The sequence below is a fragment of the Pipistrellus hanaki genome, assembly GCF_964339955.1.
Source record: "Pipistrellus hanaki genome assembly, chromosome: 1".
NCBI classification, from domain to species: Eukaryota; Metazoa; Chordata; class Mammalia; order Chiroptera; family Vespertilionidae; genus Pipistrellus; species Pipistrellus hanaki.
The window spans coordinates 164,305,811-164,326,133 of NC_140503.1; the positions used below are offsets into that span (position 1 = coordinate 164,305,811).

The 20,323-nt window shown below is 36.0% G+C and overlaps 1 protein-coding gene across 2 annotated transcripts in view; it reads right to left on the minus strand.

Moving 5' to 3' along the window:
• Window positions 1-20,323, minus strand: part of BMP2K (BMP2 inducible kinase) — a gene marked incomplete at its 3' end in the record, with an annotated part of 115,878 nt that overhangs the window by 60,807 nt on the left and 34,748 nt on the right. For both annotated transcript variants that reach the window (XM_084880846.1, XM_084880845.1), the window contains exons 2-5: window positions 16,556-16,674; window positions 12,938-13,043; window positions 2,863-3,005; window positions 207-328 (exon numbers count right to left, since the gene is read on the minus strand). In XM_084880846.1, the coding sequence (XP_084736972.1) occupies window positions 207-328; window positions 2,863-3,005; window positions 12,938-13,043; window positions 16,556-16,674 (490 nt within the window). The remainder of the gene's footprint in view (window positions 1-206; window positions 329-2,862; window positions 3,006-12,937; window positions 13,044-16,555; window positions 16,675-20,323) is intronic.

Sequence of the window (20,323 nt, forward strand, 5' to 3'; positions counted from 1 at the left end):
TTTAAAACGTAGATTAAAAACTTGTATCCATGGTAAAATGTATTTCCTATTGAGCTAGATAAAACATAAATTAATCAATGACTATGATATGAAAGTATTTTGAAGAAATCTATGAATGAAATATCTAAAATATATTAGCAGAGCTGATCACAGACCCACGTTAACTAAATTCCCTTAAGACAAATGCAATAAAGATAAACACTTACTTTTTAATTTCTTCTTCTACTATATTCACTCCATCTTTTTGAGGATTAAGAAATTTATTAGTGGCACTGCCAAAGTCACAAAGTACATAGTTTCCACCATCATTCAACAAAATATTTTCTACCTTAAGAGAAAAAAAATCAATAATTAGTACTATTTTCAAAATGAAGATTATCTTTTTACAACCATGACCTTACATGATAAGCATTGAAAGGTTTGTGATATATACATATACACATACATATCATATACTGTATATAGAGTATATATTATATATATGATACCTCAAATTATGAGGAAGGACAAATCAATCAAGACAAAAAATATACTCTGCTATGTCTACTGCTTCTCTTACCAAAAACAGATAAGTGCTTCTCCCATCCCAGGATGATTTTTGCAGGGGGTAAGAAACCTCAAATAAATCCTCTCTAAAAGTGCTTCAGTGAAAGAGAGGAACTTGTAGAAGTCAGAGTCAATACTATACCACCATTTCTCTCAATTTCTGACACTTTACCTTATCTATAGACAAGCAATAACAACAACAAAAATTAAAATTCTAACTCTGACTTTTAATACCATTTTTATATAAAATACTACACTGAGCCCTGGCCAGTTTTATTCAGTGATTAGAGTGCCAGCCATGTACTAAAGGATCTGGGGTTCGAGTCGAAGTGAAGGTTCATTTTCCACCCCTGGTTGGGCGCATGCAGGAAGCAACCAATCAATGTGTCTCTCTCACATCCCTATTTCTTCTCTCTTCCTCTCTCTCTCCCCTACCCCCTCTTCTTTCCCTTCCACTCTAAATAATCAATGGAAAGAATATCCTCAGGTGAAGATTTTTTTTAAAAAAAAAAAATACGGCACTGAAACACAAGACTTGACTTTATGCCTTAACTTGGAGATTAGAGTTGTAATAATTTAAGTAAACAAATTACATGCACAGTTTCTAGAACAGGAGTGTGTGGGTTCACAGCCCAACTTTGCTCCTCACTAGCATGCATACCCTATCTATAAAATAGGGGAGACAATATCTATTATTATAAAAAGTAAATTAATTCAAAGATGTAGATTGCTTAGAACAGTGGCTGGAACACTCAACCATTGTAAGACAAGTACTCAACAAGTGATGCCATTTTATTACATTTTTCCACAATATTTTTTATTTTTTCATTTTTTTAATATATATGTTTATTGATTTCAGAGATAAGGGGAGAGGGAGAGAGAGAAACATCAATAATGAGAAAGAATCATTGATCAGCTGCTTCCTGCATGTCCTCCTCCCCCCACTGCGGAATTGACCTCACAACCCAGGCATATGCCCTTGACCAGAATTGAACGGGACCCTTCAGTCCATAGGCTGATGCTCCATCCACTGAGCCAAACCAGCTAGGGCAATATACATATTTTTTATTTTTATGACACAGTCTTGGAGAGCAATTCAATTTCTCTCAATCCTACCAAAATACATTACTGTTTCCTTATTGTTTTTCTTCTAGATTTCATTTTAGTCTATTTTTTAAAAGATTTGCACACAATAAATATTTGTATAAGAAATCTACTTAAACTACATAAGTTTGCTTAAATTTACACATGTAAAAAGAACTAAACATACGAAATATGGTGAATACTAAGTTGTGCAGTAAGACAATTCCAGTTTTAAATCAGTAAGACTCAGATAAAATATCTACATGAAAAAACTTAATAACTTTTAGTAATTTTAAATAATCTAAAAAAATCATACAATTGATTAGGGAAATGTAATAACTTGCTGGTTACTGGGGACACAGTGATGCATTTCAACCTTGACTTAACTTGTATCCTTTTACCATAGGGTTCCCTGGATGATGTTTTCGTGGTTACAACCTATATTCTAAATAACATCTATTCTCTTGCATCTTAAGAGTATCTTATCACCTTTCATAAATTTTGTGTAGTAAGTCAGAATTGAGATTCACTAGTTCATTCATTAAATATTAATTATTGAGAGTAATTAAATATTAATTACAAAGACACTGTTCTTAGTACAAAAGAGAAAACCCTTGTCCACCTGAAGCTTATATTATATGGGAGAAGACAGAAATAAACAAGAGCATAATAATACATAAGCAAGTTATATAGTATCTTAGAAGGTGAGAAGTGATAATAAAAAGGAGAGCAGGTAGAAAGTGGGAATGTTGGGTTGTATCTGTAACTAAGGCAGTATAAGACAGAACTCAGTGAGGAGGTGGACCTGAGCAAACTTGAAGAGTGAAAGGTTAGCCATGGGATATCTGCACATAAAGAACTTCAGGAAGAGGAATTTCTGAATCTTAATGTCTGTGGATATCAAAGACGACATCTATAGTTCTACAAGGTATATGCCCTGGCATCTCTAGGAGTATGATACCAGAAATGTTCTAACCACTTTGGGGAATTTTTCCAATGTAATGAGGGTATCAGATACGAGAGGTCTGAGTGCACAAAAAGGTTAAAATATAGAATGACTTTAAAGATAATCACCACCCAATCTACAGCCAGTCTTTAGATGACCTCAGGAAATGTAGCAAGGGGTCAAGCTCAGTGCTGGTAAGAAAAACTGATTTAGATGAAAATAGACCAAGAACATTTTAACTTGAAAGTTAAAAATGCATCAATACATGAGGATTCTAAATGTTGTACCTTCAGATCCCGGTGAATTATTGGAGTCTTACACTGATGCAACCTCGCAACAGCTTCACAGGTGTCACAAAATATCTGTAACACTTCTGGTTCCGTAAAACCTGTCTGCAGCTTCTTATTCATCTGATTCACTACCTGCCCGGCTAACCAAAAAAAGTAATTTTGAGAGGACATATTTGTATACATGCAGTCTATCACAAAGAAATTAAGAAATGCATTTATGATCTCAGATACGAGGTAACTGGCTTTTTCATAATTCTCCTGTAAGGATAGTTATTACACCATTAAGTACTGATTCAATGAAATACATTTTTTCATATTTTACATCTCTAACTTGAGAACATCTTACATAGATGATGTCCTGCTAATGCAATTGCTATGTTTTAACATTTTAACATATCTGAAATCTGGGTGTACCTTATAACTGACAGCATCATAAATTTTTAAAAAGTTTATTTCACACTATACTAATTATTGGGTAAACAATGGCAAACAAAAATAAAGTTGCTATTATCATAGAATTTATAATCTAAAGGCAGAGGTAAACATTAAAGTCACATAAATAAACACATATCATAATTATGTTCAATCCTATATAATAAAAGCCTAATAAGCTAAGTGTCTGGTCATCCAGTTGTCAGTTTAGCCAATTAAAGCAAATATGCTAATGATATGCTAAGGCCCCTCAACCGCTATGACATGCACTGACATCAGGGGGCAGTCGACCAATCAACAAGTCACTATGACATGTACTGATCACCAGGGGTAGACACTTCGACTAGTAGGTTAGCTTTGATTGAGCGAGATGGGCTGGGCATGCCCTGGAGCCTTCCCGCGGTCCCTTCCTGGCTGGCCAACCTCCTGCGTCCCTCCCTGATCGTGCACCAGATCGTGCACCAGAGGGGACCCTCAGCCTGGCCTGCACCCTCTCGCAATCTGTAACCCCTCGGGGGATGTTGGAAAGCCAGTTTGGGCCCAATCCCACAGGCAAGGCCGAGGGACACCAGTGGTGCACGAATTCGTGCCCTGGGCCTCTAATAAGAATAATGAGAGAAACCTATGTTAAATTGGTGAAGGAGGATAAGGACAAAAGAGTGCCAGATAAGGGCAATCTAAGGAAGTGATATTTATGTTTAGAATGAAGGGTAGGTAGGAATTAACCAGGAAGAGATCTGGAACAAGAGCAGATTAGAGATAGCTAGTAGCAATTACAAAGGCCTCCAGTTTGGGAAAGAACTTAATGACTTTAAGTAGCTTAAAGAAAGGCCAAGTGGGCATGGTCTAAAAAGCAGAGAAGAGGGTAAAGTGAGAAGAGACTGACTGACAAGGCAGAAAGCAATCAGAAAAACTTACATTTAATTTAAGAACCAAAGAAATTTCCTTATCTTACTTTTTTTAAAAGATTTCCTTTTTTGAGGGATAAGGGAATCAAAAGAGTGGAAATAAATAAGAGGCTAATACTCTAAACTAGGTAAAGGATAATGGGCAGAATAATTTGCTAAAATTAAATAGCCACACATAAGTCCTGAGAGAATTATTATATACTATAATATACCACAATAATTGCAGTCCAGTAATGATAATTCTTAATTAAGAAATTATCATATTTTAAGAGCAAAAGTAAATATGTGAATTCAGAAGCCAATCTGATAAAGATCATATTTGGGGCTTTTAAAAAGGCAAGTTTATGTTCACTTGAAACTTTCTTTTAATAAGCTAGAATAAATGAATCCTCCCTACTTTGAAATCTTTAAGAAGGTGCATATACAGCTCTTCCTTTTACTATTACTGTCTCAACAGCATTTTCTTATGTTTTCTGAAATGGTTGTTTCTTTTCTTAGAATTTTAAAGCAAAAAGAACATGAACATTTACCTAATAACCTCCAACTTTCTGAAAACACAAGCCCATTTCGCTGTGAGTTGTTCAGGGTATCTAATAAGAGTGAGGCGCCTGACCAGGCAACAATTTTCTTCACCCTCTTGTCAGACACCCTAACTCATTTTGATCCAAAATTAAAAGGATAAAAAATGTTTTCTAGGTATTCATTCACATTCTTGAAATATCATTTCACCGCTAAAGAAATCAAAATCTTAAACTCATTTCACCTCTTATAAAAGTTCAAAGTTGTAATGAGTAGAATGAATTTTAAACAATGTTAATCCTCTTCCTTCCACTGAGAGATATTTGAGCTAATAACCTTGAATGACAAAATTCAGGTCCCGGGTTCGATTCCGGTCAAGGGCATCTACCTTGGGCACATCCCCAGTAGGGGGTGAGCAAGAGGCAGCTGATGGATGATTTTCTCTCTCATTGATGTTTCTAACTCTCTATCCCTCTCTCTTCCTCTTTGTAAAAAATCAATAAAATATATTTTTTTTAAAAAGAAAAGTAAGATTTAACTATATATACTGAAGGTCTTTTAAAACAAGATGCATAGAGCTCTCAAATATTTCCATAGTTTCTAAACTGGTATCATCTCCTAAGCAAAACCTAATATACTCTTGCCAATTTCAGCACTAAAATAAAAAAAGTAAACATTTCCCTCACCTCTTAAAGTAGGTAACCAACCCTTCCTATCTGATCATACAACAGAGTAAGGCAGAAGTGGCAGTGTGCCAGTCCAAAGCCTAGGCCTTAGAGCCTCACATCCTCTACCTGCCCTCTTATGTTTCTACGATCTCCAGGGAAAAATATTCCCAGGATAGCTTGTTAGTGCCAAGATGATGAGAAATATGTAAAATCAGTCCCAGCAAACCCACGGGCATATGAGAAAGCCCGGTCAAAATGAGTAGTGTCACCCCATCAAGCTCAATCTAGAACAGCTAGCCGATTGATACACAAGTAATAATAAATAACTGTTGTTTTATGATATTGAGTTTTGTAATTTTTTTAAAATATATATTATTGATTTTTTACAGAGAGGAAGAGAGAGAGATAGTTAGAAACATCGATCAGCTGCCTCCTGCACATTCCCCACGAGGGATGTGCCCGAAACAAAGGTATGTGCCCTTGACTGGAATAGAACCTGGGACCTTTCAGTCCACAGGCCGATGCTCTATCCACTGGGCCAAACCGGTTTTAGGTGTGATGTTTTGTTATTAAGCAAAAGCTAACAGATTATTATCCATAGAAATTTCTGTAAAACATCCCCCCCAAAAAAATCTCTTTTCATAAAATAATAAAAATATATTAAATATATATATTAAACTCTGATTCCTCAAAGTTTGGTAACTAAAGCACATAAAACCTCTCTTTACTTAAGAACATTAGCAAATTAAGCAGTGTCTTAATTTGAACCTGCAGAAATCTAATACTGGACAAAAGATGATTATAAACATTTGATACTTGAAACCATGGTGGGTTATATAAGCTATTTAACATATTCTTCTACTTTCTATACAGTTTTCTCTCTACATAATGCAAAACACAATGTACCTGAACTATATAGATAACACTGACTCCCTCACTAAAGCACCTTCATTCTCAAACAATCTTATGTAAAACAATTAGCTTTTATGGAGGAAATAAAGGAAGAGCATTTTTGTTCACCCTTCTCAGTCCACTGGGAATTTCTCATTTATTCATCTGAGAAAAGGAACTGAGAATACTCTACTCAGATCCTAGAACTTATAAGGTAAAATATTTAAAGAAAAGTTGTAACATAATGGAGAGAATATATTAACAAATAGTAAAAAAAAAAAAAAAAAAAAAAAAAAATTGCCAGTAACAAAAGAAAAATATTTTTAAAAGCTAAAATATCTGTAAAAAAAATATCTGCACCTAAAAAAAGAGCAAGGTATATTTTAACAAAGAATAACAATATTGAGAGAACAAAAGAAGTTCTTAAAAATTAAAAATAACATGGCAGAAATACAAAATTATATAGAGAAGCTCAAAGATAAATTGAAGGAATGCTCCCAACACAAGAATAAAAAGAAAGACAAGAAAAACCAAAGAAAGAAAATCAGAGAATTGATCAATCTGTGGCAGGATAGTAAGAAGCTAGGGAAATTCCTAGACAAGTAGAATGGGAAACTGAGACAAGAAAATGAAACCAGGCCAAACAGTATGGGCAGCTTCTAGCCAGCTTATGAATCGCAAGACCTTTTCCTCCCCAACTAAGAACACTTGAGAACAAATGGTTTATACAAAGAACCAGTTAATGCCATTTGTGACAGCTAAACCCAACCACAGATAAAGTCTGGGACACAAACAACAAAACCCCAAAAGCATTTGGATGATATCACTTGGGGGATATTAGGCAGGAAAGATAGTTGTTAGAACAGTGGGAGGAAAAAGGGAAAAGAAAAAGGGAAGTTTATCTCAACCAGTGAACAAAGAAGTCAGCAGTCTTGGGACTTGCCAAGATAAAAATCAGATGTTCTCAGAAATTGTGGGAAAGGTTGCAACAGTGTAAAAGGGGGACTTTGAAATCCAGTCTATTCTGCAGGGGAACTTTGAAAAATTGAGGGGGAAGGGGGAAGAAAGAGTATAAAACCCTTGAATCCCCACAAGGCAGTGCACTCAGACTGGCTGAGTTGCCCACTTGTGCTTTATGCCAAATATATTATTTTTAATTTAATAAATCTTTATTGTTCAGATTATTACAATTGTCTCTCTTTTTTCCCCCCATAGTTTCCCTCCACCAGGTTCCAACCCCACCCTTTGCCCTTACCTCCCTCCCACTATACACATCCATACCTGTATGCTTTTTGTTCAGTCTCTTCCCGCACCCCCCCCTCCCCTTTTCCCCTGAGAATTGTCAGTCCACTCCCTTTCTATGCCCCTGATTCTATTATATTCACTAGTTAATACTGCTCATCAAATCTTTTATTCCCTTGGGTTTTAGATTCACTTGTTGATAGATACATATTGTTGTTCATAATTTTTATCTTTATCTTTTTCTTCTTCCTCTTCTTAAAGAATACCTTCAACATTTCATATAATTCTGGTTTGGTGGTGATGAAAACTCCTTTAGCTTTTTCTTATCTGTGAAGCTCTTTATCTGAGCTTTAATTCTGAATGATAGCTTTGCTAGGTAAAGTAATCTTGGCTGTAGGTTCTTGCTATTCATCACTTTTAATATTTCCTGCCACTTCCATCTAGTTTCTGTTGAGAAATCAGCTGACAATCGTATGGGTGCTCCCTTGTAGGTAACTGTTTTTCTCTTGCTGCTTTTAAGATTCTTTGTCTTTTGCTCTTGGCATTTTAATTATGATGTGTCTTGGTGTGGTCCTCTTTGGATTCCTTTTGTTTGGGGTTATGTGTGCTTTCTGGACTTATAAGTCTATTTCTTTCACCAGGTGAGGGAAGTTTTCTGTCACTATTTCTTCAAATAGGTTTCCAGTATCTTGCTCTCTCTCTTCTTCTGGGACCCCCATAATTCTGATGTTGGTATGCTTGAAGTTATCGCAGAGGCTTCTTACACTATCTTCAACTTACTGTAATCTTTTTTTTTTTCTGAAGGATTGTTTTTTTGCTTCTTGGTATTACAAATCTTTGACTTGACTCTTATGATCCTCTAGTCTGCTTTTAGGACTCTGTATAATATTTTTTATTTTGTCAGTATGTGCTTAATTTCTAGTTGATCCTTTTTCATATCCTCAAGGGTCCCGTTAAATTTATTGGCCTTTTCTAGGAAATTCTTGAAAAACCTTATAACCGTGGTTTTAAACTCTATGTCCAGTATTTTGCTTTCCTCCATTTCATTTGCGGCCTGCCTCTTTGTATCTGCATTTTAGCTACGTCCCTGAGTTCATAGAGTGGCGTTGTGTGCTAGGTGTCCTAGTAGGGCCCAGTGGCTCAGCCTCCCCAGTTACCTAAAGGTGGTCATTCTTGGTGTATCCCTTTGTGGGCTGTGTGTGCGCCTTGATTGTTGTTGGTATCACTGGGGGGAGTTGACCTCCAGGCCAAATGGCTGTGAGGATCAGCAGTGTCTCTGCTGGGAGAGCTTCTGTACTCAGCTTGGCTGGGGCAGAGTCTCAGGGTGGAGCAATCAGCCTTGGTTTCCCATAAGCCCCACCCTAAGAGGCTTCTGTGTCTCAGTGTCCCACAGCAATGGCTGCACACACCTCTGAGAGAAGGTTGCTCTTGAGTTTCGCCCGCTGCCAGACAGACCAATTTCTCCCTGAATGAGTCTGGGTACCCAAAAGCCTCACCCGGAGCTGGAGTTCAGTATAGTCGGGAGGTTTTGTTTCCCTCCCAAACGAGAAAGCTAACCATGTGAATGCTGCCCGCCACCTCCATACACCGCAAGTAAGCCAGCAGCGTATTCAGCCACCCACCCTTTCCACATGCACGGGTCTCTGCACCTCCACAGCTCCTTGAGTCTCAGTGTCCTTTTCTCTTTCCTTCTAGTTGTAGAATTTCCATTCAGCCAGCTTTCCAGTGGTTCTGGACAATGTCCGCTCTGTCTTCCAGTTGTCTTCCTCTAGTATTCTTAATAAATTGGCTTGTTTTACTTCAACACTGTTGTCACTCGTGTGCTTTATCACAAGTATGACAAGAACCAAAAAGGAGAGAGCCAAGCTCCCTTCAACTTGACCAGCTCTCCAGTAACAAATCTAGGAAGACTAATACCCTAAAAATTAAAAGTCCAAAAAGAGAGAACAGAGAAAATGAAAGAGAAAAAAATTGAGTGCACAGCAAAAAAAAGTTACCATCAAAATAACCCATAACCAAGGCACAGATATCTTGAAATTTTGGAATGCTGAAGATAAAGATTTAAAAAGTTTCCAAGTAAAAAAATAGGTCACGTTAAAAGATTGAGCAAGCATAATGCATCCAAATTCTCAATAGTAACAATAGGGAAAAAGTAATACTTTTAAAATTATAGATCAAATTATACCTAAACTACAACTCTTTAACCAGCCAAATTAACAAATATGGATGAAGAATAAAAATATTTTTACATATGCAAGGTTTCAAAAATGTTTTCTTCCAATCCTGGTTAGGTAGCTCAGTTGGTTGGAGCATTGTCCTGATTCACCAAGATTGAGTGTTCAATCCCTGGTCAGGGCATATACAAGAGTCAACCAATGAATGAATGAATAAATGGAACAATATATGGATATTATTCCCTCTCTCTCTCTTTCTCTCCCAATCAATTTAAAAAAAAAAAAAGTTTTCTTCCATAAATCCATTATCAGAAAACTAATGAAAATGTACTCTACCAAAGATAGTAATAAAAATAAGTGAGGCCCTAGCTGGCATGGCTCAGTGAATAGAGCATCGGCCTGCAGACTGAAGGATCACAGGTTTGATTCTAGTCAAGGGCATATGCCTGGGTTGTAGGCTCTATCCCCAGTAGGGGACATGCAGGAGGCAGCCAATCAATGATTCACTCTCATCATTGATGTTTTTATCTTTCTCTCCCCCTCTCCCTTCCTCTCTGAAATCAATAAAAATAAAAGTAAGTGGGACGCATGACTAGCATAAAGTCTAAAATAGGAGGAAGGCAAAGGAAATTCAAAGAATGACAACTAAATGCTGTTCAAAATTAAACAGAACAAAGTCTCCCAAAGGATGTTTTTAAGGAAAGAAAAAATGAAATTGACACAAATATTAAAATGTTTATGTGTAGTGCATAAAGATTTACACTTCCATTAGGAAATGTGGGACTAAAATACAAATATATATTAAAAAAACACAGCTGAAACGTCCCAGGTTCGATTCCGGTCAAGGGCATGTACCTTGGTTGCGGGCACAGCCCCAGTAGGGGGTGTGCAAGAGGCAGCTGATCGATGATTCTCTCTCATCGATGTTTCTAACTCTCTGTCCCTCTCCCTTCTTCTTTGTAAAAATTCAATAAAATATTAAAAAAATAAAAAAATAAAAAAAAATAAAACACAGCAAGTGAAAACTGGCATAATTATTAACTCCAGGAAAAATAATAAGTATAAAAAATAAAATGCAATTATAGGCTATTATATGTCACAATTTAATGGCAGACAAAAAATTTTAAACACTAATTATTAATTCAAACCAAAAGTTGAGACTATACTACACTGATAAATAAAATTCTTCATGTTTTCTTGAAGATACTATCTAAAACATAAAAACAGAAAATCAGCACTAACAAACTTTCCAGAGCCCAGAATCACATACTTCATACCCTGATTTTTAAGTTCCTTCCTTCTCTTTCATACTCTAAGAATCTCACTAAAATTACCAATTCTTTTCTACAAAATGCATTATAGAAATAAGGGAATAAACATGAAAAGAAACATGTTTAGTATTTTAAAGAACATGTCTTGGAAGAGAGGGATGGGGCAGGAAGATATTGATTTAGCCATACTTAACAGATCTAGCTGACTTTTAAAAATATATACATGAATAACTTTGATCAAAATAAAAATGTCATCTAAAAAAAAAAAAAAGCTTGTCAATTCAAGTCAGATTTTTTAAACTGTTAAATTTTAAAAAGCAAAAGAATGCCTTCCACAAAACAATTTGAAGTTCATTTGGTCCCCCTTTTAAAATGTCTTCTGGTGACAATTATTTAAATTCATCTAGGATTATAATTATGCCCAATTCAATTATTTTTAAAAAGTTAGGGCTAGTGGTCAACTATAACCCAGGTAAGAATTAGAACTGTAAATGCTAGATTCAGGAAAGTAAGATAGAGAAAATCACTATCTTCTCCTTAAAGAGATCAAAATGTTTTACAATAGAGAACATGAGATATGAATAAAAGGAAAACATTTAACTTCTTATATTATAAATGAAAATAAGTTAAAAATACATCACAATAGATATTATGATATTAATTAATTTTATTTCCCTCTGTCCTCCCTCCTTAGGAGACCAAATAAGACCATATTTTCTACATCACCACTATATCATCCTTTTCCTACAGCCTTAAGGAAATGACAGGAATTTCTGGTATCATAATTAACAATCATAACTGTCTTAAGACTATATAAATAAAAGCCTAAGCAACCATTATGGTGGAACCACCAGAATGACCAGTCACTGTGATGCACACTGACCATCAGGGGGCAGATGCTCAAGGCGCAGGAGCTGTGCCCTGGTGGTCAGTGCACTCCCACAGGGGGAGCACTGCTCAGCCAAAAGCCAAACTCAGGGCTGTCAAGCACAGTGGCGGTGGCTGGCGCCTTTCCCACCTCTGTGGCAGAGCTAAGGAGCAGCAAGCCAAATGGTAAGGAGCAGCAAGCAGGCGGGTGGTAAGGAGCAAAGGGTCCCAGACTGCAAGAGAGGTGTATGCCTGCCAGTTTAGGCCTGTGGAGAATGGGCCTAAGCCGGCAGGCAGCCTGTGGGATCCCTGTGGGATCGTGGACTGCAAGAGGTTGCAGGCCAGGTTGAGGGACTTCCCCTCTTCCCCAAACCCAGAGCACAAATTTCATGCACCGGGCTTCTAGTCTAAATATAAACCAGGATTCTCTAGAGCCCAAATTGTCAGATACAGTCTGATTTTTTTTAAGTTTGCAGGAAATAGATTAATTGCCCTTTCATGCATTAAAGTAAAAAAAAATTTTAAGGATTTTTTTGAAAGTTATCTTATTATTCTTAAGGCATATTAAACAAGTAATTATTTTTTAATATCACATTAGGTCCAAAAAAATGGTTTTCTACCTTCTAATATTCTACAATACAAAAGAACCCCAAAATGCCAAATAATACAAGTTTATAAAAATTATATATCAAAATATATCCTCTGAATTTATTACATTTAATATGTTGAAATATAACATGGTAGAGTGCTGAAAGAAATCTTGTGACACAATGTAATATTGATACATTATGCTCTTCTTGGCTAGATTAAAAAGAGCTGTATAGGAAGCATGAAGAGTAACTGCTCTTTACCTGCTTAGATTTCCCATTTTAAACCCAACAGCATTTTCTTTGTCCATTTATCTGCTCATATAATCACTACAGCAATTACAACTTAGGTTTTAAATATTTCTAACAGCATTCCTTAGACAGATGATTAAAGCTGAGATTGCAGTAAGTGTCTAGAATAAAGTAAAAGCTGTCCTGGGAGAAACCAAGACACCTAACTAACCTATTTTAAGGCCTTTTTAAAATTTAAAACAAATGCAGAAAAACACTTACCTCGGCAATATTCCATTAAGATAAGTACTTCCCATACATTATCACTAATTGAATTAATGGCACAATCCAAAAAGCCCACAATATTTTTGTGACCAGATAGCTCTTTCTGTAAAAAGGAAACAAAATTTCAAGAACTGAAAATATACATTTTAAAGCTCTATCATTACCAATGGTTTGAAATCTTAATTAATGTACTTAGACTAGAATTTCATAAAGTAAGACAGGCCTAAGTATGCAATCTGACATATTTCAAAAAGGTTTCTATAGTTCTGATGGAGAGTATTTACATGTGGCCATCATTTATTGACAGGCAAATATTCAATGAATACTTATCTTTAAATTCAATCAAGAAGAAAGATGGTTCACTCTAAAGTAATAGTCTCCAAAAGTGTACAAGATAGTCTTTAGAGACTCAAGAATAAAATATCAGAATTTTACTTATATTTATTTTTTTTAAATATATTTTATTGATTTTGTATAGAGAGGAAGGGAGAGAGATAGAGTTAGAAACATCGATGAGAGAGAGTCATCAATCAGCTGCCTCTTGCACACCCCCTACTGGGGATATGTCCGCAACCAAGATACATGCCCTTGACCGGAATCGAACCCGGGACCCTTCAGTCCCCAAGCTGACGCTCTATCCATTGAGCCAAACCGGTCCTGGCTACTTATATTTATTTTTATCTAGAAAAATAATAAGCTCTAATACAGAGATGCACAAGGTAGGTTTACAGTTGTGAGTACAAAAAACAGAGTTTATTTTATATTTTCCATACAAATAACTGTAAACCTACTTTGCCTATCCCTATATTTATGAATTAACAATTATATTCTTATTTGTATGTGTTGCATGCAACATTGCAATTAATGTGTAAACAAAATGGCCTAAAAATATTTCTTTTAAGAAACCATAATAGTACTACTTATAATACAAGTAACAAGTATATAATAAGAAAATGGCAAATCTGACACTTTCAGATTTAAAAGTATAAGTTAACCATCAGCACATACTGAGGTTTATAGTAATCATATCCAATCAGGTCTATCTGGAAATTAAAAAAACAATTATCAAGAATACTATTTTAAGTGAATTTATATCCACTATCACTAATAATAAACCTAGTTTTAACTGTGTAATGAAATTTGACAATTGGCTAATGGCAGCTGAACATGTCACTAATTCATAAATAAGGATATATAATGGATATGGATTATCAAAAACAGTTGGAAGACACTGCTCTACAGAGCTAATCTCCCTAAAATATCTTATTCAAAAGCCTAAGACTTGAGTGTTGCTAATGTTGATGATGATTTTATTTTTATGTCTCTAAATTATACACATTCTACTAAAAGTACCATATCTAGGTACTTATCTAAGTTCCAGTTAGTTAGAAAACTTGGGCTAAGATTCTCCCATTATCTTGGGATAAATCATTTTATTCTTTTGGCTTATAGCCTTACCTTTAAAAAAAAAAAAAAAAAAAAAAAAAAAAAAAAAGCAAGTCTCAAAGTAAGAAATAGGGACAACAAAAGCAGAACTGAGATTAAGTCAGACTGAGACTATACAAATGAACCTATTTCAAACCAAAGGGATCAAAATAGGTGTGCTGATAAAGATGTTGATAAAAAATAGGAAATATCCCTCTTAATAGCTGGATAAGTAGGACTGGTATAAATAACAAGTATGGAAAAATAAGAATGCAGAAAAACTGAACATTCATATATAAATGTCTAACCATCATGTTGTACACCTGGAACTAACAGAATATAGAATGTAAATTGTAATTAAAAATTAAAAATTAATTTTAAAAAATATTGGAACAGTCATCCATTGCTGATATGACTATAATGTGGTTCAGCTACTGAGGAAAACAGGTTAGTGGTTCCTTAAAAAGTTAAACACAAGAATTACCATATGACTCAATAACTCCATTCCCAGATATATAGACAAAGAACTGAAAACAGGTACTCAAACAAATACATATCTACATATATTAATAGCAGCACTATTCACATAGCCAAAAAGCAGAAACAGCCCAAATATTCATTGATTTTTTTTAATATCCAACAACAGATAAACAGATAAACAAATTGTGATATTTGTATATAAAATGGATTATTCAGCCAGAAAAAAAGAATGAAATATATGCTACAATGTGTGTAAACCTCAAAAACATGCTAAGTGAAAGAAGCCAGATACAAAAGTTCACATTTATCTCTTCTGATTATTTCATATAAGTGGAATTCATATGAAATAATCAGAATAGATAAATCCACAGAGATATAATAGACAGGTGGCTGTAAGTGGCTAAATCAAGTAATGGAATGTAACTGCTTAATGAACAAGAGGATTTCCTTTTGGAGTGATAAAAAGGTTTTAGAACTAGCTCAACGTGGTGGCTGCACAAACATTGTGAATGTGCTAAATGTCATTTATTGAATTATTCATCTTAAAATGATCAGTTTTATATTATGTGAATTGTACCTCAATTAAAAAATTATACACACACACACACACACACACACACACACACACACACTAGCACTTGATAAACAGTAGATGAGGAAGAAGAGAACAGAACAAAAAAGGGCAGGAGGTGGGAGTGTGGAAGAACAAGAAGCCATCCAGAACACTGAGAATACTAGAAAACAGGGAAATTGCTGTTTCGTAATCTTTTTTACTGCTTACTGAATTTTTCTTTAATGGCCTATTAAAATACTTTTTAGTCCCAGCCAGGTGGCTCAATTAGTTGGAGCGTTGTCCTGTACACCAAAAGGTTGCACGTTCATGGGTCAGGGCACATTCCAAGGTTGCCGGTTAGATCCCAAGTTAGAGAACAACATATTGATGTTTCTCCCTCCCTCCCTCCCTTCCTCCCCCTCCCTTTCCTTCTCCCTTTCTCACTTTCTCTTTCTCTAAAATTAATAAATGTATCTTCAGGTGAGGATTTAAAAAAAAGAAAAAAAATTTTTTAAAAATACTTTCACTTTTCCTAATATTTAAAAAGAATTGTTCTCTTGCTAAAGGATATCTTATATATTGCAAAGTACACCAAAAAAACTGAACAACTTATGCCATGATTTTAAAAATAAAAAGCAAAACTAATCACTATCTGTGAATACAAACACATACAATGAATATATGAACACCTTTGTGAATTATAAATACCAAACTCAGGACAGTGGTTACTTTCCAGATGGGAACAGTACAGAGATATCTTTGGAGTGGAATACACAGAGAACTTCAACTGTCTGTAAGTTCTAATTATTAATCTGGGCAGTGAGTAAATTGATGTTTATTATATAATTCTCTAAATTTTCCTATCCTCAAAATTATCCATAATTAATTTTTAAAAAGAAAGCAGAATAGCATGCCCAATGAACAACAGTAAAGAAGAAAAGAAAGAGGACAGGAAAGAGTTGGCTGTATTTAGACCTAACTGAGGCTACAAAGAATGTACTTCAAATTCCCATATAATTTTCCACATTAATTTAATGAGGTTCAAAGGTATTCTAGATAAACCAACAAGCATTTTGCCTAAAAGCTGGTTAAAGTTATAGTACAAAAATGATAGAAAATACTCTAATTTTTTTTAATGGAATTACTCTTTTACTTACCATAATTTTAATTTCCCTTTTACAAATGTTGAGGTCAGACAAGTTATTGACATACATTCGCTTCAATGCATGGCGGATTCCACCATGAGTCCGCACCAGGAAAACTGTGGAGAATCCACCTAGAAGAACATGTACCAATTAATTAAAAAGAATCAGAAACTACTTCCAAAATCATGTAATACTGAAGAACTGAATCTCATAGGAAAATAAACTGACTGTTGCCAAGACAAAAATAAAAACAGTAAGCAATTAATAAATTAGATTGAAACCCGTGACATTGCCTTCCTCTAACAATCATGAAGTAGCATTTAAGAGGACAACATGAAAATGAATATGCTTGTGTTTTGAAGATTAAAATACCATAATTTCAGCTGAAACCGGTTTGGCTCAGTGGATAGAGCATCGGCCTGCGGACTGAAAGGTCGCAGGTTCGATTCCCGTCAAGGGCATGTACCCTTATAGGGGTGTGCAAGAGGCAGCTGATCGATGATTCTCTCTCATCAATGTTTCTAACTCTCTATCCCTCTATCTTCCTATGTGTAAAAAATCAATAAAATATATTTTAAAAAATAGTTCATTCCTTAAAAAAAATTTTTAAAAATAAAATACCATAATTTCATTTTGTATGTGAAAATCTTTTATGTGGTATGTGGAAATTGTCGCATAGAAATTAATGTAGTTGGCATATATTAGTGATTGGCTACCCCTCAGCCTCTGCCTCTTCTGTGATGACAAAACACTGATGTTAATTAAAACTAGAGGCCCAGTGCACAAAATCTGTGCAGGGGGGGGGGGGGGGGGGCAGTATCCTTCAGCCCAGCCTGCACCCTTCCAAACTGAAACACCTTGGGGGATGTCCGACTGCCAGTTTAGGCCCGATCCAACATGCCTCTCACAATCTGGGACTGCTGGCTCCCAACCGCTCTCCTGCCTGTCTGCCTGATTGCCCCTAAACACTTCTGCTTGCCAGCCTGATCACCCCCTAACCACTCCCTTGCCAACCCTGACTGACACCTAGCTGCTCCCTGCCAGTCTGATTGCCCCCAACTGGCCTCCCCTGATGCCCTCCCCTGCTAGCCTGATCGCCCCCAACTGCCCTCCTCTGCTTGCCCGGTAAACCTCAACTGACCTCCCATACCAGCCTGGTCACACCAAACTGCCCTGCCCTCCCCTGCAGGCCGAGTCACCCCCAACTGCTCTTCCCTGCTGGCCTGGTCAACCTGAACTTCCCTCCCCTGCTGGCCTACCCCCCCAACTGCCCTCCCCTGCTGGCCTGATCTCCCACAACTACCCTCCCCTGCTGGCCATCTTGTGGCTGCCATCTTTGACCACATGGAGGCAGCCATCTTGTACTAGGGTATGAGAGTCAATTTGCTTATTACCTCTTTATTATATAGGTTTATATAGGATAAGGCAGGGGTCCTCAAACTTTTTAAAATGGGGGCCAGATCACGGTCCCTCAGAGAGCTGGAAGGCCGGACTATATGAACTACTAATTCCTACTGTAACACCCCGGCTGTGCTCACTGCCCAAAAAACCTGGCGGGCAGGATCAGACTCCTCTGCGGGCCGCATGTGGCCCGCGGGCCGTAGTTTGAAGATCCCTGGGATAAGGCATCAATAGAAAAAGGAGAATATGCCTTACCAACTACATTAAAAACTTTAAATCAAACCACAATTCAGAATGTACTATTTGGAATGATCAAAACAGGGCCCAGAAATAAGCAGCAGATATATTAGAGACATGCAATACTGCATTAATGAATACTTAATAAATATTTATTTGTTCATTTAATTAGACTTCCTTACAGCTCACAGAATACTTTTTTAAAATTCTCATAACAAGAGAAGCAAGATGGCGACATAGGTAAATACCTGTACTTGCTGCCTCCCACAATCATATCAAAAATACAACTATTATCCAGAACCGCAGGAAAACAGGCTGAGTGGAAATATTACAACTAAAGAGGTAGAGAAGAAACTGCATTGATACTGGTAGGAGGTGTGGAGGCACAGAATTGAAGGTCAGATAAAGAGCTTCACAGATAAGAAAAAGCTAAAGGAGTTCATCGACACCAAACTAGTATTATATGAAATGCTGAAGGGTATTCTTTAAGAAGAGGAAGAAGAAAAAGGTAAAGATAAAAATTATGAACAAAAAAGCGACAACAAATACATATCAACAAATGAATCTAAAAATCAAATGAAAAAAATCTGGAACAGAAGAAAGTGGTAAATATAAAAGAATCGGGGGCATGGAAATGGAGCAGACTGACAATTCTCGGGGGGAAAGAGGTGTGGGGGGTGTGCGGAAAGAGATGGGACAAAGATCTTATATGTATGTATGCAATTCCTATAGATGTGGACAGTGGGGTGGCGAGGGTCTGTGGTGGGATGGGAACCAGGTGGAGGAGAGCTATGGGGGAGAAAAAAGAGGGACATCTGTAATAATCTGAACAATAAATATTTTTTAAATGATTAGTAATGTAAAACTAGGCCTAATCTGAGAAGCCCTGCTGTTTTTATTTACTGCTCTGCCATTTGGCGTCTGCTACTGTAAAGAAATACTTAGAAAATGTCAATAATTTTTTTAATTTGCATTAAAAAAGAAAACTCTCATTGCTTCCTGTGCATATGATAGCATACCTGGATGCTATCTATTCCACTAGATGCTAAGCAACCTGACAAGGGCCTCACTCACTGTAAATGCAAAATGAATAATCAATGTGTTTAGAGCATAACTATTAAAACACTTTTGAATTAACCAAATGGCTCCAAATTTTTTTTAAAAAAAGAGGTATTTTTAAATGCCTTGCTAAAACTAGCATACACTAGTATCTTTGACATAACCTGGCTACAAGTAAACAGTTTCTTAATCAAGAAATTAATTTTTTCAAGCATAATGTACAATCAATGAATGACTATTGGCTCCTAATCAGTACTTTCTTTCCAAAGAAATGAAAATCTAGCTTGAAATGAGTTAATAAAATTAGATACCATTAAATGTTTTCTATAATTCTGATTTCAATCCCTTATTTTAGCCAACACTTTGAAGGACACTATTCATTCCCCAAAATGGTAAAGACTGTCAACAGAATTGGAAGAAAAAGATATCAAAATTGAGAAGTACATTATTAAAACATTGATTCAGCAAGCATCTTCAATGTACACCAAAATCCTTGATGAAAGGTTGATGAGAAATAGGATAATCACATGATGCCAAATTAGCAAAAGGCAAAACATTCCTTTACAAGGAAGAAATCTTTTTTTTTTTTAAGTACTATATTTTATTGATTTTTTACAGAAAAGAAGGGAAAAGGAGAGAGACAGAATCATTGATGAACAAGAAATATCAATCAACTGTCTCTTACACACTCTCTACTGGTGATGTACCCGCAACCAAGTATATGCCCTTGACCGGAATCAAATCTGGGACCCTTGAATACGCAGACTGATGCTCTATAGACTGAGCCCAAACCGGTTAGGGCACAAGGAAGAAATCTTGGCATCACTAACATTGGCATTAATATAGACATTATGTGCTTCCTGATGTGATAGAATATGAAGTAATCAGCATTACCTTTGCAGTGCCTCTGCCAAAAACCTTTAACCTAATAAATCTTAAGGCTTAACTTCCAGTTAAGAAAACAGGGGCTAGAAGGAAAATAAAACACAAAGAAACAATCCTACAAAGTCCAAGATACTGACTACTTGGCTAATTGTCTTATACAGTGTTCCACATGCGAAATAAACAAAAACAAAACATGAA